Source organism: Urocitellus parryii, chromosome 12 (assembly GCF_045843805.1).
Source record: "Urocitellus parryii isolate mUroPar1 chromosome 12, mUroPar1.hap1, whole genome shotgun sequence".
In the NCBI taxonomy this organism is placed as follows: Eukaryota; Metazoa; Chordata; class Mammalia; order Rodentia; family Sciuridae; genus Urocitellus; species Urocitellus parryii.
The window spans coordinates 9,628,116-9,653,039 of NC_135542.1; the positions used below are offsets into that span (position 1 = coordinate 9,628,116).

Genomic DNA, 24,924 nt, shown 5'->3' on the forward strand with positions numbered 1-24,924 from the left:
CATGCACGGCCTCCGTTCCTTATTCTGCGTTGGCAGGAGTAATGCTTGCCCTTCGGGCCGTCATGGAATGTAGTACAATCCCGCACGTGTGAGCTCTGGAGAAACAGGGCTGTTGTGTGCAGCAAGGCCATCACTCACTTGCATTTCCAGCTGCACCTTCACAAAAATAGTAGTCCCTCTCTGAAATGTCATCTGTGATAGAAACTGTAGCTCCGAGTATGTGTTGATGCACTCATCTCTCTGGGGCTTAGACCGTTCCAAAAATAAGTACTATTTTTTCCAACACGAGATGAACTGTTGCCTTATTTCGGGGCCTAGCTTAGTGGCAGTCAGATGGCAGTGGAGCATAGGGCTGAGGGGGCACAGCCACACTGGCCCGTGCCCTGAGAAGCTCCAGCAGTGACTGACTGTGAAATACTAACTCTGAGTGCCCTTCCTGTTTGGCCTGTGTGCTTGATGGCATTCCATTTGTGATATTTGGTAGTTACTCAGATATCATTTATGAACTTACGGGACACAATAAAGTAAGTACCCATTGACTTAAAAACCAGAGGGCTGTCAGTCCCGGGAGAGCTACAGAGTTCTCCACCACTTCCTACCCCGTGGCCTCGCCCCCTGCTGAGGTTACTTTAGGGTTCTTTCCGATTTACAGAAGCATTGTGAAGCTAGGTCTCCTGTCCCCAGCCTCTACTCTCCCCTAACTTCAGCAGCTTACGTGGCTACATTACATTGGTCACAACTAATGAACCAATATCAGCACATTATGATTCACGGAAGGCCATTCCTGATTTGGGCTTTTAATTTTTTACCTACTATCCCTTTCCCGTCCGGGGTCCATCCTGGACGACAGCCCTTAGGGTTAGTCCCCATGTCCCCTGACGCTCCTCTTGGCCGTGACACTGTCTTGGCCTTAACTGCTTTGAGGGGTGTCCAGCATTTGGTAGAAGTCCCTCTGTCCAGAGTTATTGGATGTTTCTCGTGGTCGTCTGGGGTTATGGATTTGTGGTTAGAAGACTTTCTCATGCCTTTCTCATGACATCCCGTGAAGGGTTCATGCTGTCCGTGTGACTGTGGGTGTTGACCTCGGCCACCGTCAGGTTTCACCATTGCTGAGTGGTTCTTTTTCCACTTCCCAGCTGTGTCCAAGTCTCTAAGCGTGGCCTAAATCAGGGGGTTGGGAGTGGTGCTCTGCCTCCTGAGCACAGAGTATTTAAGTTACTTAGAATCCTTCTGACCGTGAGACTTGTCTCTTCTCCCCCATTTACTTTCTTACATTCATTCCCTTGCTTTTTACAATTAATTTCACCACGTACACCTGTAAGCCTAAATAGTGTTGTTTAGTGTTGCTTATTTTAGGGCTTTGTAAAGATGGAACCAGGTCACAGGTAGCCCCCTGGACATGCCCCCTCTATTCCTTATCATTTCCAAGACTCACCCATTTGCTGTGGGAAGCCGCTGGGGCTTCATTTTTATGGCCATGTGAAACTGAATGTCTGCCTGCTCCACCCATCTGTCCCCTCTGCTGTCAATCAGGTTGTTTATTGCTCTCCTCAAAGCATCATGAGTAGTGCCCCTGTGGCCACTGTGGTGCATGTCCCCTGGTGCTCAGAGGGTGACTCCGTGGAGCATGAGTAGGAGTGGAATTGCCACCTGTGCCCAGCTTTCTGTATAGTTGTGAATTGTTTTCCAAATCACTTATTCCATTTTACTCTCCTGAAGAATATGTACATTCCCCTGGCTTCCTAGCTTCCCAACGCTGACCTTCTTGACCTCTGATTTTACATGGCTGGCGCTGCTGAGACATCCTGCTGGGGTACTAGAGATCAGTGAGTTCACTGGTTGTTCATGTTCATTCACTGTGTGTGCTGCTGGTCTGGGCAGCGACTGGACTGTTGGCCTGCTTTTCACCAGGCGGCTGGTCTTCTCTTATGGAATCGTAGCTGTCCTTCTCTATTCTAAATACTGGTCTTTTTCCATTATGTGTGTCCCAGGCAACAGTTTTTACAACAAGTCTATTTAATCATGTTATTGATGTCTGAAAACCTGTAATTCCCATAGACAAATCCACTGTTACCCCAGACTCACTGTTTACCTAGAATAGAACACAGTTTTGTCCTGTACTGTGCCAGTGATGGGTGCCAGTATTTGTGAACTTCAGAATGTTCACACAAAAGAGAACCTTGTGTTCTCATAGTTGTACTGATTGGGCCATGTGCGTTTTGTGTGGTTTCTGTGCTCAGCAGCCTGTTTCAATTAAACTCTGGGGTTGATAAAGATAAATAAAAGTTTATTCAATGCTGAGATTTCATTTAAGGTATTTAAATTATTTTTCATCAGGTAAATCATCAAGTCTCTGGCTGTGCCTTCTCAGGAACTTAATATGTTTTGCTAAACTTTAATCTTCCATTATCTATTGCTGAACGAATCAGTTGCTAGAAAGAATTGGAATATTTGCTCTTCATTATTGATCTATAATTTCATGAATATTAATGTATGTTTCATGTACTTTTACCCTTTTATTCAAAGCAGTTGAGTAATATCAAATTTGAATTTTTTAATGGAATTATTTTATGGTAAAAGATTTCTTATTATATAGAATGACAGTGTCGATTGTGAGAGGTGGGATTGTTTCGAGTGAAGTATTTTAATCTAACTATAAAACAGTACAGCAGTGTAGAACACACAGTTCTACAGATACCTTAAGTCCCTGTATTGCCTGTGGTGGTGGAGACCACAGCCGCCCCCTTAGAAGACTTGGCTACCCACCCATTCACTTTCTCCGATATTTGCTGAGCATGTACATATAAGTGTCACCCTGCTCGATGCTTGGTCTATGAGAAGACCCAAGGCCTTGGCTTCTAGGAATTATGTTCAGCAAGGGAAATAGATGATTAGTAACTAAAAATATGTGTGAAGTACTGCTAAGTGCCACAGGAAAGAGGAAGTGGACTTGGATCTAGAGAGTCATGTGGCAGCTGTTTTAGGTAAGAGCGCCCTGTGGCCAGCCAGAGAGTTGAATTTAATCAGGGATGGATCTGAGAGAGGGAGAAAGGAAAGAGCAAGGGAGGTGTTTTATGGAGAGAGGCCCACATAAAGGCAGGGGACAAAGACACTTGCCCAGATCTGGGGAGGCTCCTCCCAGGCCACCGCACCACATACAGAAATCCAAAGTCAAGATGAGTTTGGGGAAACAGACCAAAGTCAAGATGTTTTGGTCTTGGATTTGATGCTGGTGTGACGGGAGGTGAGTGGGTTTGAGCAGAGGAGGGCCACAGATCACCTTCAGTTCTGAAAGAAGCACAGGGCTACTTACAGGGAGCTGGGCTGGAGTGGGTGGAAAGGGGAAAGGTGCATAGCCTGGGAGGAGCTGCTGGCTTGCAGCAGGATATGCAGTAGAGGGGGAGGAAAATGGTTGGGTTTGGGGCAAATTTTGAAGGCAAGCCTGTGGGGTTTGCTGGTTCGGTGGATGGGGAGTGGGAGAGAAGAGTCTGGGGCACGGATCTGGATTTTTGGCCCAAGCATCTGGGTGAGTGGTTCTCTAATATGTCATTTACTATGAAGGGAATCTTGCAGGCAGCTCAAGAGGGTTGTCATTCCCTGCTTATTACTTTGCCTGTCTTCGGTTTTTGGTGGAGAGGATCAAGAGTTCTTGTTTGGATACATGGGATTTGAAGTGCACACTGGATGCGTGTGGAGATGCTCTGTGGGCAGTTGGGGATAGACGTCTGGCAGATGGAGATGGGCTGGAGATCTGTGTGTACCCATGGTTCTCAGGGCCAGGAGATTGGATGCAGCCTGGCTGTCCCTGACTCTAGGTCAGAAACAAGAATTAGAATCAATAGCAGGGGTGGAAAGAGAAGCCACAGGGCAGCCCAGGGAAACATGCTAGACCAGAGGTTCTGCTGTCACTGAGCATGCAGGAGAGATGGAACCCACTGGGTGTGGAGACATGGTAAGAACTGCCAGTTAATGGGAATAAAAGAGCCCATGGGAGAGGGGGTAGAGCCTGCAGTGGGGACCGGTCACTGGCAGAGTGTTGTGGTGCCCTAGAGGAGAGAGAAGCTGGGGGAGCGGTGAGAGCCAGTGCTTTGGGCTGGAGGCTACTACTGCATTTCTGTGGAATGGTCCAGAAAGACACAGCAGCTGGGGAGCTGAGACTTCATGGGATCAGTTGATGGGGAAGGAGGACTGGCTTCACAGGGAGCACAGATGCTCACTCTGGTGACACCGAGGTCTGGAGTATTCGTAGGCACAGCAGGGGAGGCACCTTCCAATAGCTTCCTGGGCATCTGCTGAGAATGCGGAGGGGAGCAGCCATTAGAGCGAGTGGGCAGGAGAAAGGTGAGCCAGGGCCCCTCTGCGTGGGGGGTGGGCACCCAGGGATTAGAGATGAGAGGGAGCTGCCTTTGAGGCAGTGCCACTGGCTGTCCCAGGGCAGGTGCAGAGTAGGTGAGAGGTGGACTTCAGTGGAGCTGGGATGTGGGGAGGGGCAGTAGTGCTAATGAGGGTCTTTTTAAAAAACATCTGATTATAAATATCATAGAAATCCAGAACACTGAAGAAGGGTCTTAGCACTGGTGTCTGCATACTTCCAACCCTTTTTGAATGACAAATACACCATTTAAAAATCAAAGCCTGGAACATGTGATGTGTGTTATCTTATAGCCTGCTGTTGCCCAGACCTTGATCACATGTCTTTGCAGAGCAGCACCAGGGTTTCTAAATGCCTCCTTGCTGCTTTCAGTGCCATGTCAGGCGGTCAGTCTGTAGAGCTGAAATCTCTTTTAAGTGCCCCTGACACATGTTGCCAAGTGTCCTCTCACCCAGGCCACAGGTAGACATGGCCCGGGCTGTAGCACGGGGTGAGGCCTGGGTGAGAAAGGTGTGGTTGGTGGGACACATGGCAGGTTGGTTGACAGGTGAGAGGCTGGTGGGTGAGTGAGTGGGGTTGGGAGGGGATGGAACTGAAGCTGTGTTTTTGGAGGAGATGAGTTTTCAGGGGGATGAGCCCTGAAAGTATGTTAGGAACCAGGAAAGATATTATTCTATTTAAAATCATTGCTTGGCAAGAGGGGCAGCCTAGGGGAATTCAGATATCATCAGGCTCACAGCATAGGTGGGTTTTTTTTTCTTTTTCTTTTTTTTTTTACATTTTTCAATGACATATGACCCAGAATTCAGGCTAGAATCAGCATGGGAAAATTTTAAGGAACTCTACACTGTAGTCACCTTAACAACAACAACAAAACAGTGACCTTCCCTCTCTCCTCTGTAAGGGATTTGTATGGAAAGTGTAGAAAAAGTGGGTATGGATGCTGCTGTTCACTGTGCAATCAGCCACACTGATTGTGAGACTATGAGGAATGTACAGAATGAGCCTGGAGCATGTTGTGGTGCCAGAAAGAAAAGTAGTGCTCAAAAACAAACAAACAAACAAAGAATGAAACAAACAAACCCCCAGAGATGGTGGTCTATCAACAGGACACAAGAGCCCCCCAAAAAAGCTCCCAGTGGCCAGACTGGGAACAATTTAAGCAGCACAGTGAAGTAGTATTGAATCATAGCCTGAAGTATAATGTAGATAGCCAAAAGTTCTTATTGATATAAATAACTGATTGAATAAGTTAATAAGTGTGGGAAGAAGGGGCAGTCTCCCAGGGAGAAGAATTTCAAGTGACTTCCACAGCTGCGTGTCTCCCCAGGGGTGGAGCGTCACTCTGTGTCCCTGAGTGTGGGCTCTGCTTAGATAATCCTCCCCAGAGTGCAGCTCGGATAAAGAATGTCTTTACCCTACCCTGTCCTTGTTTCCTCCCCTTATATCAGAGGAGTCATTTGGTATTTGTTTTTTAAAGATTGACTAGCTTCACTTAGCATAATCTGCTCTAATGCCATCCATTTCCCTCCAAATTCTATGATTTTGTCATTTTTAAATGCAGAGTAATACTCCATTGTGTATAAATGCCACATTTTTTTAATCCATTCATCTATTGAAGGGCATCTAGGCTGATTCCACAATCTTGCTATCGTGAATTGTGCTGCTATGAACATCGATGTAGCAGTGTCCCTGTAGCATGCTCTTATTAGGTCTTTAGGGAATAGACCGAGAAGGGGAATAGCTGGGTCAAATGGTGGTTCCATTCCCAGCTTTCCAAGAAATCTCCATACTGCTTTCCAAATTGGCTGCACCAATTTGCAGTCCCACCAGCAATGAACAAGAGTGCCCTTTTCCCCACATCCTCTCCAGCACTTATTGTTGTTTGACTTCCTAATGGCTGCCAATCTTACTGGAGTGAGATGGTATCTTAGGGTAGTTTTGATTTGCATTTCTCTGACTGCTAGCGATGGTGAGCATTTTTTCATGTACTTATTGATTGATTGTATGTCCTCTTCTGAGAAGTGTCTGTTCAGGTCCTTTGCCCATTTATTGATTGGGTTACTTGTTGTCTTATTGTCTAATTTTTTGAGTTCTTTAGATTTTCATTAACAGGGTTGAGAGGTGGGAGGGAAAGGAAACGAGAAGGGGAATCGCATGGAAATGGAAGGCGATCCTCAGGGTTATACAAAATGACATATAAGAGGAAAGGAGGGGTAAGACAAGATAATTCAAATGGAAGAAGTGATTTACAGTAGAAGGGGTAGAGAGAGAAAAGGGGAGGGGAGGGGAGGGGAGGGGAGGGGGGATAGTAGAGAATAGGACAGACAGCAGAATACATCAGACACTAGAAAGGCAATATGTCAATCAATGGAAGGGTAACTGATGTGATACAGCAATCTGTATACGGGATAAAATTGGGAGTTCATAACTCATTTGAATCAAACTGTGAAATATGATGTATGAGGAACTATGTAATGTTTTGAACGACCAACAATAAAAAAAAAAAGAAAATAGAATATAAATTAAATTTAGCTGAAAAAAAAAAAAAAAAAAAGAATGTCTTTACCGAGGAGCAACCTGGCAGGTGGCCAGCGTCAGCTTCACCTTGATGGTTTGCATCCTTGATGGGTTCTGATGAGCAGGGCACTTTCCCTCCGCGGTCTTCATCCCTACAACCCGACCCCCCATCGGCTAGTTGGGAGAAAAATTTCAGAAAAATCCCAGGTGAAGATCATCCTACAAAATACCTGACCAGTGTTCTTGAAAACAAGAAGTCTAAGAACTGCTGCTGGTCTGGGTGCCTAAGGAGATGTGATGACTAAATATAGGATCCTGATGGGATTCTAGAACCAAAGAAAGATATTGGGGGAAACTAAGGGCCTGTGAATAAAGTATGAACTTCAGCTAATAATATAATTAATTGTAATAATCACACCATATGGATGGCAGATTTTCGTAAGAAGAAATTCAAACGATTTCAAAAATAGTATACAAAGAATCAAACATAAATGCTAGAAATCTGGTTTCCTCACTCTGATTTCTTGGATGGTAGGATTTCTTAAAAAGAAGCTTACGTTTGGAATAAAATAGATATTAGCATTTGTCTTTCCAGAATCACATGCAGAGCTGTCTGTGTGGTGATTAAAGCCACAGTAGCCAGTTCCTCTCATCTGTGCTGGGACCCCACTGTGGGCCTGGCTCTATTCTAAGCATGTAAATAAGGGTCCCTGTCCCCAGGGCTGGGTACAGGTAGCCTTTCTACAATTTTTTCTTCTATTAAATAGGAGGTTCTAAAACAGACATGGTGCTAGGAATCATGGGCATAAGCCAGTTAAATTGGAAGAATTAAGATGCTGCAGACATTGTAAGACCCAGATGATATATCATGTGCTTTTAAATCAGTATGCTTCTTGTTTCAGCATTGCATATTTCAAAATTAGACAAGGAATCATGAATAGTAAGGTGGGAGGGGAAAAGGTCAGGTGTTGATGAATGTAGCTGAACTCATGTGTAAGAATTGAGGAAGCTGCTGATATTTATATTGCTACCTTTGTGAGTTGGACATTTAAGCGGTAGAAGTCACAACTCCTTTTATGGTTGTGGTGGGGGAGATAGAAAGGCTTAATAAATCACTAAAAATAGTGACTGGTTATTTGCTTTGGGAGCCATGGGTGTGCATTGTCTAAAAATTCTTCACACACTCTAGTATTCTAAAGGAGATCACATTTCACTAAAGGCACCGATGTCCCTCTTCATTAGTGACTGCATTTCCATTGCTGTTATTTTTTTCTTTGCCCCATTACTGTAAAATGTTCCAAGTTGGCAGAAAACAGTGGCCATGCTAGTAAGTCTAGTGCAATTTAGACGACAACTTCTTCTCTTCTTTTTGGTCCTGGCGACTTAACTCAGAGGTACAATATTTATTTTTTACTTTTTGGTTTGAGCAGGGTCTCACTAAGCTGCTCTGGCTGGCCTTGAACTTGGTGATCCTCCTGCCTCAGCCTCCCCAGTCACTAGGATTGCAGGATGGAGCCACTGCAATTTGGACTTTTCTTGCTTGTCAGTTATATTGTGTCACAGAATTGCCTTATCACATTGACAGCAAATCTCCACAGTGACAGCACTCGGGCATCACTAGCCTCCCCAGCTTTCCAGGGCACTCAGTGTCTGAGATGCCTACAAGGAAGCAGAGGAAGCTTAGAAGATGTGGACTTCGGTTTAGTATTTGGAACGCTGATTTGCCTGAGCATTTCACCCAGTAAAATGAGTTGATCCACGATGAGCCCTTGAACATTGGTTGATAGCTCATGTTTTCAGGTATTGTTCTTATTTAATGTTTAATTTAGGCTGATCCTGGCTGTTAAGATGAATTAGTGATAGATTCACTTAAAAAAAAAGAAGAAGAAAAAGAAAAAGATGGGAAGGAGGGTGCAGGAGAAAACTTCAGACTCATTACTTCTTAGTATAGAATTTTCTTTTTATTGAGAATAGCCATGTGCTAATGAATCCAATTGAAAAGGTAGTAAAAAGAAAATTCACTTAAGAGATTATGTCTACCAGGCATGGTGGCACATACTTGTAATCCTTGGGACTCCAGAGGCTGAGGCAGGAGGATTCTGAGTTTAAAGCCAACCTCAGCAACTTATTGAGGCCCTAAGCAACTCAGCAAGAATCTGTCATAAAAGAGTTGAGGAGTGGCTGAGGATGTGGCTCAGTGGTTAAACACCCCTGGGTTCAATCCCTGGTATCAAAAAAAAAAAAAAAAAAAAAAAAAAAGTGTACCTCATGTCCAATAAGATGGCTGCTGTCAAACAAATAAACAATAACAACAACAACAACAACAAAAAAAAACCCAAATCAGAAAAATAGCAAGCAGTGGCAAGGACATGGAGAAATTGATTGGAGCCCTGGGGCACCACTGATGAGATTATAAAATCATGCAGATGCTATGGAAAAGAGTATGGTAGTTCTTTTAAAAAAATAAGAATAAAGTTGCCATGTGATCCAACTATTCTGCTTTTGGGTAATACCCAGAAAAATTGAAAGCAGGGACTCAAAGAAATATTTGTGTCCCCAAGTTCATAAAATACTTTCACAATAGCCAAAAGATGGAAGCAGTCCAAAAGTTCATTGACAGATGAATAGATAAATAAACTGTGAATAAACATACAATGGAATATTATTCAATTTTAAAAAGAAAGGAAATTCCTACATCAGCTTAACATGATGAGCCTGAAAGACATCATGCTAAGTGAAAATAAGCCATTCACAGAAAGACAAATATTCTGTGTTTCCACTTCCACGAGGTCACTGAAGTGGTCAGATTCACAGACACAGAGAGCAGAATGGTGGTTTCCAGGGCCGGGGGGAAAGGACATGGGGAGTCTTTGTTCTGTGAGCAGAGTTTCCATCTGTGAAGATGAGGAGATTGTGGAGATAGATGGTAGCATAACAGGGTGAATGTACTTAATATCACTCGACTGTGCACTTAAAAATAGTTAAGATGATAAACTTTATGTGCATTTTCCTACAATTTTAAAAAATGCTATGTCACATTGAGCCTTTGAAATTGTGCCAAGTACTCTAATCATTGTTTAAAAAGTGAAATGACCTCAGTGATGCTCTGAGGTCATGAGCATGTCCAGTGGGCAGTGATGCTCTGTGGTCATGGGCGTGTCCAGTGGGTAGGGGTGATGTAGTTGTTTCCCTCTACAAATGGAGACCTGGGAACAAGAGCCCTGCCTCCAATGGGAAGTACATGTGCTCCCAGGTGGGCCTGGAGGGCCAGGGACACTCTGGGCAGATCAGGGGAGGAGGAGAAGCAGCAGTTGAGCATCCATCCTGTTTTAAGTCTTTTCCCATTGGTTGGTTGTATGGAACCGGCATCAACAGATTTTTTTTTTAATTTACATTTTAATAATGACTGGGCTGCACTGCATTTCTTGTCTGGGAAATGTGTTCTAGTAAGTGGTTTGAACACATAAAAAAATCCCACCCCCAACCAGATACATGCTGATGTCCTTCATATTAGCCACAGCAGGAACATTAGGGAAGGGACCTGGGAAGTCCCCAAGACCCACTGAGCCCTCTGTAAAAATTCCCAGAGAGGATTCATAGTACTGTGGCAGCCCTATTTTAAAGCTCTGCCTTTGAGCCTTGGCTTGTCCTTTTAAGCCTCCTCTTTCTCTTTAAATGAAACTTTTAATCTAATGCAAATGTATTTTTGGTCCCTCTGAACATTACATTCAAGTCCAGTAAGCTCCGTGATCTTGGCATTCGGGGATGTGGGATAGAGCAGTGTTGACTGAGAGTCATGCACAGGGTACTGGCTACTTCCTGTGGATTGCCTCTGCCTCGTATGCTCTTTGCAGAAGCCCTGGCCTCATCTGCAAACACAGAAATGGCAAGTGTTCAGGCATCTCCCCCCAAGGTCACCCAGCTCAGTGATACTGAGGCTGGCTTTCAAACCCTGGTCTCTTCTAGAGAGAGAGGAGCATTCTTAGATGTGGTCACACTGGTGGCTACAGAGGAAACTGTCACAGTTTCAAAGAGCATAGAGACATCACAGGCCACAATCTTGAGCCATTATCTGACACACCCAGAAAACAAATCATTAAGGACCCTCTCCAAGATAAGGCATCGAGCAGAGCTGAGGTCTTACTGATTTGAAGGTTCTGCCCTGCTTTGCTCCTGACAATAGCAGTGTGCAGAGGGGCCTGTTCCCCACTCCTACGGCAGAGAGGCTGCGAGGGAACTGAGCCTTTCAGCCCTGTACTGACTGTACTTTGGAGTCAACTTTTACAGTTTGACCCGTGTTGCCTCCCTTTCCCCCTCCCCAATAAAATACTTAAAAACAAGTAAATGCCTTCGCAGACCTTTCCTGGAAGCTCAAGGCTTACTGCTGTTTCTCCCTTAGTCATTTCACCATTTTACTTCCCATTTATCAAAAGAAACTCTGTTTTTGTTTATCAGCATCCATTTGTCACCTTGGGATTTATTTTTTTAAGCAATGCAGCAAAATTCCGCTACCAAGGAACACTAGCAGGCAGTAAGAACAATAGAAAAACCTGAGCTTTGTGATATGACCCTACTAGTGAGTTTGGATCCCAGCTTTGGCAACTCTCTAGCCTTGTGGTTTGGGGTGAGTTACTTAGTATCTCCAAGCCCCAGTTACATTATTTATAAAATATACTTATAGGCATATCTCTTTTTAGAGAGTTACTGTGAACCTCTGGTGGGCTCATCCATGTTGGTTTCTCCAGCTATTGCCATGCACCCCTGAACCACGTGGTGGCACTGGGTTCTGGCACCTCTCCGTCTGTACAGGGAAAGGCCTATTGTTTATTTTCTCTTTTACATGTGGTGTATTTTTATGTCTTCAGGAAGAAGTAAGACCTTGACTTTTGTCATAGCTTTAATTAACTTATTGAGAGTTGGAACAGCCACTAGGTTCCATATTGTGTCCTAGTTAGAGTTGAAGTGTATTAGCTGTAATTAGAGATACTGAATGTGAAAAGCCACCAACTGGCCTTTCTGTTCCCCCACAGGAGACCACAGGTTCCTGCCAACTCCTGTCAATTTATTTGGCATCTGGCAAGTCTTATCTGCAACACAACTTGAAATTTTAATCAGGAGTTTTAGTATTTTTGTTGCTTCTCAGACTCTTTCACAAGCCAGTCTCTTTAATGCAATATGCACAATTTTTAAATATTTGCAAATATATACTCAGGAAGGAAAATATTGTAATAAATGAGGGGAAACATAGAAAGTATTCCTTTCTTCAGACCGATCTTCGCATAATTACTCACACATGAGTTTCATATTGCTGCTGGAGCAAACTGCCACAAACTCAATAATGGCTTGAAACCAGTTTCTTTTCTGAACAGCTCTGCAGGTCACAAGTCCAGCACAGGCCTCACTAGGTTAAAATCAAGGTGTCACCAAGGCTGTGTTCCTTCTGGACGCTCCTGGGGAGAATCTGTTCCCTTGCCTTTTGCAGCTCCTAGACTTTCCTTATCCCCCGGCAGCCAAGTAACATCTTTAAATCTCTCTGACTTTCCTGCCTCCCTTTTCCACCGACAAGTACCTCTGTGCTTCTATGGAGCCCTCCTGGATAATCCAGGATCATTCCCCATCTCAAGGGGAGTTGATTAGCAACCATAATTCCCCTTGGCTTTGGAATCTAACATGTTCAGGTGCTGAGTATTAGGAGGTAGACAAATCTGAGAGGCAATTATTCTACCTACCACATCTAATAAAAGCTTATATTTGAGTTTGTTTCCATAATTTGGTTAATTGCATTCCCCACACCCAGACATGAGATACTGGTATTACAAAAAATCCTAAGGATCCTTAGTGAAGTAATTATATTATTTGAATAATCCAAACTATGTGTTGAAAATCTGGGGGTGACTTTTTCAAAACATGATTCCAATTTCTTCTCCTGCCTGCTCACTCTCTATATAAATTAGTTATTTTCCCACATATATAGATCAACATATTGTGATGTGTCTATATATACAAACACACATAATGCATTTTTTTCCTGAAATTTTAGGTGAGTATCCTGTGTTTTGTCTACCTGTGCATGTACTTTAAATTGAGTTTAAGGAATCATATGCCATCTACCTGAGGTTTATATTGCAAAATGGGACTGGAAGTTTTTAAAAGCTGTATGAGTGTTTTATGGACACTAAGTTTGTCTGGAGGGCAAGATGAACCTGGTGTCTGCTGTCTTGTGATCCAAGCTTGAGAATAAGTGTCACCTACTCTGAAATACCTTTCCTGGAAGCTAGGTACAGTGGTGCACACCTGTAATCCCAGTGACTCAAAAGGCTGAAGCAAGAGGATCTAAATTTGAAGCAAAAGGGCAGACTGAAGATTCAAAGTTAACATGCATCTGCCAGATTGGTCTTCTCTGTGGAAGGCCATAGTGGTTAGTCTGGTAGAGGGTGAATGAGGCAGATGAATGTTAACTTTGAATCTTCAGTCTGCCTTTTCCCTGAGCTTCCATTAAACCAGGAAGCTGAAGCCTCAGTTGCTATTGTCGACATATAATGAGGCCTCCCAGACCTGTAAGTGAACATGTCATCTCCTGTCGCACTAACGACTCCTTAGGAAGTAACTCAGAGGCCAGAACAGGATAGTAATACTGATTTCTATGGATAGGTCAGGAGAGGTATTTCTCTCTTCCTTCCTCCCTCCCTTCCTCCCTTCCTTCCTTCCTTCCTTCCATTGTTGCACTGGGGATTGAATTCAGGGGCAGCCTACCACTGAGCTATAGCCTAGCCCTTTATTTTTTGAGACAAGGTCTCACTAAATTGACCAGGCTGGCTTCAAATTTAGATCCTCTTGCTTCAGCCTTTTGAGTCACTGGGATTACAGATGTGCACCACTGTACCTAGCTTCCAGGAAAGGTATTTCAGAGTAGGTGACACTTATTCTCAGGCTTGGATCACAAGATAGCAGACACCAGATTCATCTTGCCCCCCAGAGAAACTTGGTGCCCATAAAACACTCAGCAAATCTTTGTTAAATGATAGAAGAATTACACAGAGTGCGACCCCAATCTTACGTGTAGGAATTACCCTGCTTTTTTTTCAGAGTGTCTCATTGACTGCAATTGCCATTCTTGAGGCTCTTCTGTGCCTAACAGCAAGCTCAGGACTTTCTTTAGAAGCTCCTGAGTGAGTCATTATTATGCCACCTGGTAGGAGAGGCAGCTGGGCTAAGCAGAACACCAACCCTTGCCTGTTGAACATATAGCCCCACTGTCCTAACCACATTGTCCTGCTTTCCCCAGCATCTTGTGTACCTTTTTGGGCAAGTATTGCTATTCCCTCTTACAAAATAAGCTCATGTCAAAGGTGGACTCACAGTGCAGTTAAGTTTAGAATCTCAGATCCCTGACTCCTCTTCTGTTTGCCTTTATGACCAAGCAGTTTAGCTTGGACCCTTGATGTTGTTAAAAGTGTCTGTGACCACTTAGGGGTGTTGTGCCAAGAACTGGCTGTTATGAGAAATATGTAATCCTTAAGATACAGCTAATGGGAATGCTTTTAGAAAGAAAATAGGGTCCTAAAATAGGATCAGTGTTATTTCAGGGGGTAGTGAAAACTGTTGAGCCGAAAATGTTATCTGTTTTATTCTGTTTGTTTTAAAACTTCTTCCATTGAAGACTTGAAAAAGCAGCCTCGTTTGTAAGATTCTCCAAGAGCTGATTTGTTTCAGCGTAGCTTGGGTTTTTTGCCAAGCTCTGTTCTAGCACAGTCACCTGACATAAAAGATGTGATCTAGCTATAGAACATCAGATTTGTTGGCTCTTCTCTCTGGGAGCTAGACCCCGGTAATAAACTAGTTGTAGTTAATGAAGGCAAAAATTAAATTGTCTTGACCTGTGTAAGTTGGAGAGAGAACCATACATTATGCTTTGGATTTGACCCCTATGATTCTATCCTTACTGTCTCTGATTTAGATGTTAAGTAGTTATTAGAATGTACATTTCAGACCTTTTTTTTTTTTTTTTTTTTTTACCCTGTTGGGGCTTATCCATATTGGAGATCTAAGTCTGTTTGCATGTCTATTTTATCATGAATAGTGACTCATCTCCATTTGCTTCCTGTTCTGGTGCAACCTATCTTATGCCACAGCAATTTATTCTTGACCAAAAATACCATGTTTTCCCCGTTGGACTTCTAAGAAATACCTACCTGAAGCTTCAAGGGGGACTTCTACTCTTGTCCAGCATGCAAGACCCTCCAGAATGGGCCTCCAGCCTCTCCAAGCCTTGTTGGCAAAGAGCTGAAAGAGCAGTTATCTACAGGTGTACAGGAAAGATTGGTTTTAATTGTATCTGTGCACGGCTACACTCAGAATCAGAACAAGGAACCAATTGGATTGGTTCCACTAGTTGTTGATTGGCTGGTCTCGGAAGCCATTTTTATGGTTAAGAGGCCATCATTCATGAATCAGAATAGGGATAGATCCTGCCGCGAGGGCCAAGGAGCAGTCGTGTCCTAGGTGCTTCAGTGCTTGTCATTCCCGAGGGTCCTAGAATCTTAGATTTCCAGGGGTGGGAATAAGCCTGCTGTTCGACGGGACTTTAGACCTCCCAGCCCCCACCCTCCGAGGCGAGCTCCTTCCCACAGATCTGGGAGCAGCAGCCCTGGGCTCCAGCCCTGGCCCTGTCCTGGCACAAGTTACTGACTCCCCGAGATCCTCAGCCTCTTACAAGACGGCACCTCTCTGACTTTAAACCGCAGGTGCGCAGTGTTCTCAAAATTAAGCAAGTTGAAGCAACATTTTCTGAGTTTTCCTAAACCAAAGGAACATTTCTCCCCCATTGCCACTGGCAGTGTGACCCCTGGGATGCATCCTTGAGGTGTTCACTGATGAAAACCAGTGAACTTGTTTTTCACCTTCTAAAGCCTGACAGTCACTTGGAAGGTTCTGATTGGCTGGTGGTAGAGGTCAGGCAATGCTATATTTTATGCTCCTATGTGACGCGCAGTATGCATGAATTGGATTTTCCCAAGCAACTCCTTATTTGCTGATCATGTAGAAAAAAATTTTTTGATAGCTTTTGTTGGCTAGATCATGACTGGTCTCATGTGATGGGCTGTTATTGTTAAAAACTATTTGAATTAAGAAGCATAGATAACCAAGTGTCTCTGGTTTCGACACAAGTATAGTATAAACTGCCCTCTTGGATATTATGTACGTATGCGTAAGATTTACCTTTCTCCTTCCCAAAAGGTTTGTTATCTCCAAATTTGGAAGTTGACCTACGAAAGAGATTATATGTTATTTATAAATGTCTTTAGTACAGTGTCATATCATTTAAAAATGGTAGTATCATAGGTTCCCTCCGTAATCCTGAGCTCAACCCTATAAGATGAGAACTCATTGAGGAGGAAATGGGGTTTATTGAGCATCTTTTCTTCATTTCTTCTTTCCTAAGTTTTGGGAACTGTCTAGACAGTGGAAGGACTGAATATTGATTCTTTTCTGCTGAAAGAACACTCGCCCATCTTTTACCTAACACATGAAGTTGCTGAAAGTATATTCATTTAATTTATTCTGGCATATTTTTGGTATTTATTACTTCCCATATTGACTTTACTAGATACATAGTATTTTTATTGTCTTAATTTTGGAGTACTTTAATATTATGTTCACTTTTGATGTTGGATATCTTATGTCTTGACAAATGCATAGTGACATATTGTCCACTCTTATAGTATTAAATAGAGTAGTTTCACTGCCCTAAGAATTCTGTCTTTGCCTACTCGCCCCCTCCCCCAACCCTGGTAACCACTGATCTTCCTACTGTCTCCAGAGATTTGCCTTTTTCGGAATGTCATATAGTTGGAATTGCTATTCATGACATTTGTTAAAGGACTGTAAGGCAGACTTTATTTATGATGACAACACAGTGGAATTTTGCAGTTGAGGAAAGAGATTGGGTTCAACTCTAATAAAAACCAGGAAAAGGCCCGGGGATGTAGCTCAGTAGGGTAGAGCACTTGCCTCACACGAATGAGGCACAGGGTTTGATCCTCAGCACCACATAAAAAATAAAGATATTGTTTCCATCTACAACTAAAAATATATATATATAAACAGGAAAAGTTGAGCATGTATAGTTAAAGGCTAAGAGGAAACTTTGTGGGAAAGGTAGGGTTCTGGCTTAATGGACCTAAAAGAATTCTTGCTGAAACAGGCCAGGGCAATCAGACATCATATGGAGAAAGGGGGAAGATGAAGATTCTGATCAGAGAGTGAAAGTGGGAGGTTCTGTGAAGATCAGCTCAGCAGGATTCTTGCTAACACTGGGTGATACAAATATAGATATAAATATATAAAAGTCAAGGCCTATTGGGAAAAAGATTCAGAGGAGCCTGACCACAGTGTGATCAGTGAAAGCCTGTCAGAATCATCTAGTATGCAGGCTTCACAGATTGGCATCCTTCACCTAGTGAAATGCATTTACTGTCTTTTATTTTTAAATATTTATTTTTTGGTTTTGGTTGCAGGTGCACACACAATATCTTTATTTCATTTTTATGAGGTGCTGAGGATAAAACCCAGTGCCTCGTGTGCTAGGCAAGCACTCTGCCACTGAGCCACAACCCCAGCCCACATTTAATGTCTTTTTGTGGCTTGACAGCTTGTAATTTAGTGCTAAATAGTATTCCATTGTCAGTATATACCTCAGTTTTATATATCCATTCACATGCTGAAGGACATCTTTACGACTTCTAAATTTTGGCAGTTATGGATAGGGCTTCCATAAACATCTCTGCTCAGGATTGTGTGTGAGCATCGTGTTTCAAGAATAATTTACAGGGAAGTTGTAAAAATAGCACCGAGCATTCCTGTATACCCTTTGTTTAGTTTCCACTCATGTTGTAATGTTCCACTTACGTTAACATTATATTAACTTTTCCACTTAGGTTGCATTGACAAGACCAAGAAATTAACATTGGTATATTACTGTCACTTAGACTTTATTCAGATTTCACCAGTGTTTGCACCACTTTCCCTTTTCTGTTTCATGATCCGATTCAGGATACCACATTGCTTTAACACTGCATTTTCAATTTAATTTCTCAGAGCAGTTTGGGTGGGTTATATTGATTAAGCGCATTCGTGACCTCAGCATGTACCCAGAAAATGAATGTGAACTTATCAGCTATGAGGAGGTAGAGTTATTTAATCTAGTGAGCACATTTAATAATAACATTGTTATTTAGAATGATCTGCAAGCTTGTATTCGGTTTTGGTGGAACATGCAGGATTCCCAGTGTTCAGCAAGCAGTAGCGCAGGATTTCTTTAAGCTTTGCTTTTTTAAGCAAAGTAGTAAAGCTTGTGGAAAGAAGGTCATTTCAAGGTTGAGGCCTTCCATATCCTGGAAAACACTGGTGGCAGAGCTGTAATAAGAGCTGTCATGGCCTGATTTTTCAAGTTGGTCAAAGGATGAAGTGTTCGGGTGGTCCTCTAATGAGTGTCTCCAAATGTTTTGCTGGCAGAAGGACTCCATGAAAGATGACAGAAGAAGTCATTGTGATAGCCAAGTGGGACTACACTGCCCAGCAGGACCAAGAGCTTGACATCAAAAAGAACGAGCGCCTGTGGCTGTTGGATGACTCCAAGACGTGGTGGCGGGTGAGGAACGCAGCCAACAGAACCGGGTACGTGCCGTCCAACTACGTGGAGCGCAAGAACAGCTTGAAGAAGGGCTCCCTGGTGAGGAACCTCAAGGACACGCTAGGTGAGTGGCCCGCGGGCGGGAACCCCATCACAGCCAAGCCACGGCCTCAGTGGAGAGCAGGAGATCGTGTGCACTTCACGGGAAGACGTTTCCTCTTTCTTTCCTCTTTTCTTGATTTTGTTTTTTAAAAAGATCTGTTTGAAATGTTGACATCTTCCTAGTTGCCTTTTCTGAAATCTATTAGAACTAAGAGATCAAAATGGAGAAATGCGTTGTGTGTCATTTCCTGGAGATTTTAGAGTTTGGGGTGTTGTGTAAACTGACACTTCTGTGCTTTGGACCCTTGCACAGGTATCTGTCTCCCTGCATCAAAATTCCAAAGGACACTGAAGTGGAATGAGCACCTCCAAAAATGTCCTCAGGGCTGACTCTGTCATTCTATCCATCACATCTTCTCTGTCCTACAAAATTCCATCCATTTGGCTTTTAGGCCTAGAGAAGGAAACAGCAGAAACGTTTTCCTCCCTCTCCGAGATTGATGGTGTTTCATGGCACAGTCCCAGGCACTGTTGCTTAAGGGGGCAGCTAAGGCAAGTAGCTGTGTGATGTCCATGGACAGGTCCAGGAGCTCTGTTCAGCTATCACCTTGCCTGGTTCTCTGTCTTCATGCTGCATCCTTTCCCCTGCTGTGTTAGTCTGTGTTATATCACTATAATGAAATAACCTGAGGCTAGGTAACTTTTATTTTAAAAAAAGAGAGATTTAATTTGGCTCTGAGTTTGTAGTACAAGGTTGAAGGCTGGATCTGGCACAGAACATTACATGCCATGAGACAAGAAATGTGTGCATACGTGCAGCTGTGGGTGTACATGCGCTTTTTGGGTGTGTGTTTTCTAGTCTGTCTTATAAGGTCACCAGGATTCAATCATGGGGCTCCACCCTAAGGAATCTGTCTAATCCTAATCATCTTTCAAAGGCCCCACCTTCTAAACACCGTGGTAGGACTAAGTTTCTACCCTCCTAATACCATATTGTGCGGATTAAATTTCAAAGATAGATCCTTGGTGGCCCTACTCAGACTACATCTAAATCCCATCACTGGGGTAAGGACGTGGGAACTGCCACTTCCCATTGTGTGACATGGATGATGTCTAGCCTTACCTTTGTGTGCACATTGGACTTGCTTGCAGTAGTTATTGCTTTAGGTTATCCAAGAAAATAATTGTGAGGGCTCTTTTGAAGAGTAACTGATCTGAGCTGACGTTTTAAAACCCATCGTCACCTCCTTAAGTGAGTACAGAGTTGTTTACCACTGGTACTGCTAGGTTATCACTTACAGGCTGGCTGTTTAAATAGTCAGTATTATCACCTGTACAGCATTTATTTAGGTGTTTCTTTTTATTTCTAATAAATGGATTTACTTCATTTTGAGGGGGATAGTAAGGAATACATGGGAAAACTGAAAAGAAAATGATAATGTTGTCAGTGTTGCAAAATGCTCATCTTTCATTTTCTGCAATCTTGGAAAGTCTGAGCTCTCTGTTGAGAATCATTTAAAGTCTTCATTTATTGGGTAATGTTTTTGTGTTATGGTTTTTCTCATGCCTTGGAGAGAGAAGTGAGATGGAGAGCTTTGTGTGAATCACACCAGGTTACTGGCCATCAGATTGTGAGCCTAGTGTAGAAATTCCATTTTTTCATTAGGAGTCTGGTTTTTTTCCCACTGAATTCTCTGCTCTTTGTCTTTTTTTTTTTTTTGGTCCTAAGCATGGCATATGAAAGAAGCACTCTTTCCCCACATTTGTGACTCTTTTCTGGGGGGCTTGACCACTGAGCCACATCCCCAGCCCTATTTTGTATTTTATTTAGAGGCAGGGTCTCACTGAGTTGCTTAGCATCTTGCTTTTGCTGAGGCTGGCTTTGAACTTGCGATCTTCCTGCCTCAGCCTCCCGAGCTATTGGGATTACAGCTGTGTGCCACCGAGCCCAGCTCTATTTGTGACTCTTAATTAACTCTGTGGTAAAGAAATGATGGCAGAGGAGTAGATAAATACTTTAAGATTGTCTAGAGCTTAATTTATTTTTTCCAATTTCAGGCTCTCACAAAGTACCTTCCTCTGGTGGTCCTAGACATTGTTGGCTTATTTTGTCTTCTTTTATTGTTCTTTTTTTTTTTTAATCTCAGGATCCTAGTAAAGCATGAAATGCCAAGAAATTGGTAGGCAATAAAATAAGGCAAGGCACACTCTCTGGGTTATCTGGAAGTTCTTTTTGAGCAACATATCATTTCCCTTCTTGGGTTTCTCAGGACAAAAGATGAGGTCACAAATTGAAGCTGTGGGTCTGCACCCTCTCCCCAGAGTGTTTAGTTTGCCCTGAGATGTGATCAGTTCAACACGCCTTTGTACACCCAGGCTCTCAGGCTGGATCCACAAGCTCGGCCTCAGGCCTGGTGCTGGCCAGCTCCACTGTCCCTGACAGATGGCCACCCAGCTCTGCTGGAACACTTAGACTTCTAGAGTCAGCCAGTTCCATTTTTGGAGAACGCAGATTGTTAGAAAGCTCTTCCTTAAATAGAATCAAATTTTTGCATTTCTTTAACTTCCTCCCCTTGGCTCACATTGTGCCCTCTAGGGCTGAGCTGAGCAAATCTCTTTTTTAGAGTGACAGTTGTCCTGTGGGCTTCTGCCTTGATTCAGGCGCACAGTTCTTTGGAAACATTTGTGTTAAGCATTATATATTGTAAAAATACAGACAGAACTATGTTTTGACCATGTATGTTTATTAGTATCCATTGATATTTATAGCCTCAAGTCCCTTGGGGTCAGTACCCCATCATCAGGGTAAAGTAGCCCCATATTTAATGTGTTTCTCATTTGTGACTCTTTTTGGGGGGCTTTATCATGTTCACCGAAAGCTTGCTATTTGTTGATGACAAGGGACCATGTTATTGCTGTGTGAGTGTTTCATTGGTCCTCTCTGAAGCAGGATCAAGTGGAAGGGGAGGCCCCTAACCTGAAGTCCCCATGTGGAATGACTTCTTCCTTCATACCCTGACTTCCACCCAAAGCATGAGATGAGAAGAAGGTTGAAACCTTTCTGTAAATCCCTTGCCCCCAGTAATCTCTTTTGCAAAGATTGAAGCTAAAATATTCACAGATTCCTATTTAAGTATTGTCACCAATGTACCCTCAGAATGACAGTGTGATTTTTTTTTTTTTATAGACCACTTGTGCAGAGAGCAGAAATAATCTCCTCATACACTGGGAATCAGAGCAACATTGAAAACCATACTGCATACTCCAAGCTTCTATTACCTACTCATGGTGTCATCCACATTTGCTTCATGAGAATCCCACTGATACCAAAATCCATGGTAGGATTTCCCTGGCAGACCCATGGTTTGGAATAAGAAGCTCTGGACCCCCCCCCCCCGCCCCCAAACACACACACACACACATACACATACACATACATACACAATGTCACAGTGTTATGTTACAGTAGCAGATGATGGCAGCCCTATACAACTCCCTCCTGCTCTCTTGTACTCAGAGACTGAGCTAAAGTTGGTAATGAACTTAATTTGTTACTTAACTTGATAAAAGCAATACCTTTAACAAAAAGATCTCTCTCTGACAAAACCATTAACATTCTTTTCCTTTAATAATTTATTATTGAATAAAACAATATGAGCTCTTATTTTTATACAGGCAAAACATTTGCACACTGAATCTCCTCTCATATTCAGCTTATGGTCATGAATAGTCAAGAGAACTTTTCCACAGATAACAAGGAGCAATTGTCAAGAACAATTTCTGTGAGCAGAATCCACTTGATATCTTGAAGGGTGCAGACTGCACAGGGCTGAGCTCAGCAGTGGGCGGTCCCAGGCTACCAGCTGGCCTTGACAGTACAACTTAACTTATAAAATCCTGTGAGCTGTGTGTTGTAGAAGCACCATGCCAGATCTTTTGAGGTGGAAAGATGCTCCCAGAGAGGTATTTTTCAAAGACTTCTTTGAAAGTTACTGAATAGCAGTTTTTAATATCAAGCTGATACTAGCTGGAGCCCACCACAATCCTAAAGGCCAATTCTCTTTTCAATGGCTCACTTGGGTTCCTGGGAATGACCATAATCAGGAAGTTCCAGTTCCATTTATAAGCTAATGGTATCTTCCTCTGGAGGGTTTGCTCAGAAGCACACATGCCCACTGCTCAACACCTCTTTGATGTCTGTAGCCAAAACTGACCTTCTCTGGTGGTTGCTGTTCTAGCATCTACTCCAACGTGACCATCAATAGGCCAACAGAAGCCCCCCAGAACTCCCACCCCAGTGATTCCAAGCCAGACCCTGGAGCACAGACAGGCTGCTGAGATGGGCTCCTTAGTGGTTGCCCACCTAAAAAATAGCCTTTGTACTGGTTTGAGCTTTGCATTTGGACCCAGAGTCAGGCAGTTTCTGTGGGAGAAGTTGATAAGTTATCAGAGGTTGGGTTTGACTTTGGCATTGAACTGATCAAAAATGCAAAGGAGTACAGCTGTTTGATTCCATGATATGAAGTCCAAAAACAGCTAAAGCAAATCCTTGGTATTAAAGTCAAGATTACTCTGGTCTGAGGGGAGGAAGGTTGTGCCTGAGGGGGCACAAGGGTCTCTCAGTGGTGATGTTGCTCTGCCCTTGGATCCACCTGGCAGGTTCGTGGACACACTTCCACACTGAATACATAAGCTATATGCTTATTTCTGTAGCTGCATTACTTCTGTTTTTAAGAAACTTGCTTCAGGAGAGTATCAATTCAAAACACCACCACAAGATAAGGCGGTTCAAGTTGCCTTTTTGTTGGGAAGAGGGAAGAAATGAACACACACATGCCCACACACATTTTCTCTCCTCGAAAAAGAGGTGCACAGTAGGATGGCTGCTATGTTAAGTCTAATGGAGGCAGAGGAGGGACAGAACTCACAACTGCAGGGAAATCCTATACAGAAGGAAGTTTCCAAACCCAGACTCTAGGAGGGCTCAGAGACTGCTGAGCAGGGAAGATGTCTTTCAGGAAGTGAATCATTATTGAATGTGGCTGCCTAGTGCCAACATCTGTCTCACAAGTCAGATGTTCAGGGGCTCTGCTCTTGAGGAGCTGCTCAGGAATCTGTGAGGCTCTGTGTGTCTCAGAATAGAGCAGCAGAATGTTGCTGGAGCATCAGGTTCACAGCAGGGAAGTAGCTGATGAGGCCTATTGGGTAGCCAGGACTATGCAAGCAATCCCTGGGGGCTGTGTACAGGAGCTGAGCCGGATTTGTGCAGAGGCATTCCAGATCCTTTGCAGGGCTGAAGAGGAACTAGGAATGAAAAAAAGTGGAGGGCCAGGAGACAAGCATCCACTGGTCCAGACAGGAAACCCAGGCGTAAAGCAGGACAGGCAAAGGAGTGAGTGGGTAATTTGGCAAGAGGGTAGGCACCATGTGAGGAGCCATTAGGAGAGGAGGAGTGTAGATTGACCCCCTGCTGCATGCTTGTGCATTGGGGGCAAGGTGACATTTACCAGGATGCTTGCCTCTCTCAACCTGCTTGACCATTCTCTGCCCTTTGACTTATGAGACATGCTCAGGGCTTTGTTGCTGCTCTTTAGAGGAATGAGGAATTGTGGGCCAAGTGGCCAAGGAGGGTCTGTCCTGGTGCAGGAAGCCTGTAGGCACAGGCAGGAGCAGTGTACACAGAAAACCATGGAACGCTTTTAAATGAGTTTTCCGTGAAAACTAAGGAGACGTATGCCTTTGTTAGGAGAAGAGCAATTAAAGTTGCATTCATAGTGACTTTTTGTACCTTTATCAAGTCTGATTTTAGATTTGGGGCAGACTAATAAATGAATTCCCCATTTATATAAAAAATGAACACCTGCCTAGTTGTGCGTGTGTGTATTTGAAGATGGAACGTGGGGCCTCTTGCATGGTGCACATGGTCTACACTGAGCACTAGCCCAGACTGAACCTGCCTAGTTTTAACAATAGATATCCTTAGAGCGTTTTTAAGCATTATGATCACCTAGTCTTGAAGGAACTTTGCCCTTCACATATACATTTAACTTCATGTATTGGTCAAAGTAAGTGTGACTGTTAAGCCTGGTCCTGAGCAACCCTCTGGGGAAGAATGCCCACCATGGGACTGGGTGCTGAGCCCAGAGGCAAAGCACTTTCTGTCCTCATGTGGCCACTGACTTAAAGCTGTACAGCTGTTGGTGCCATTTATTTTTCTCTCATTTTAAAGCATACCCGTTTTTCACAAAAGGCACTTACTCTAAGTGCTTTAGTCATACTCCTCAATTTGTCTTAAGAT

The 24,924-nt window shown here is 43.4% G+C and overlaps 1 protein-coding gene across 1 annotated transcript in view; it reads left to right on the top strand.

Annotated features, from left to right (window-relative positions):
* The window catches only part of Nck2 (NCK adaptor protein 2), a 144,576-nt gene that overhangs the window by 82,028 nt on the left and 37,624 nt on the right, over nt 1-24,924 (top strand). The window contains exon 3 of the mRNA XM_026411345.2: nt 18,407-18,648. Coding sequence (XP_026267130.2) covers nt 18,423-18,648 — 226 coding nt within the window. The 5' untranslated portion in view covers nt 18,407-18,422. The remainder of the gene's footprint in view (nt 1-18,406; nt 18,649-24,924) is intronic.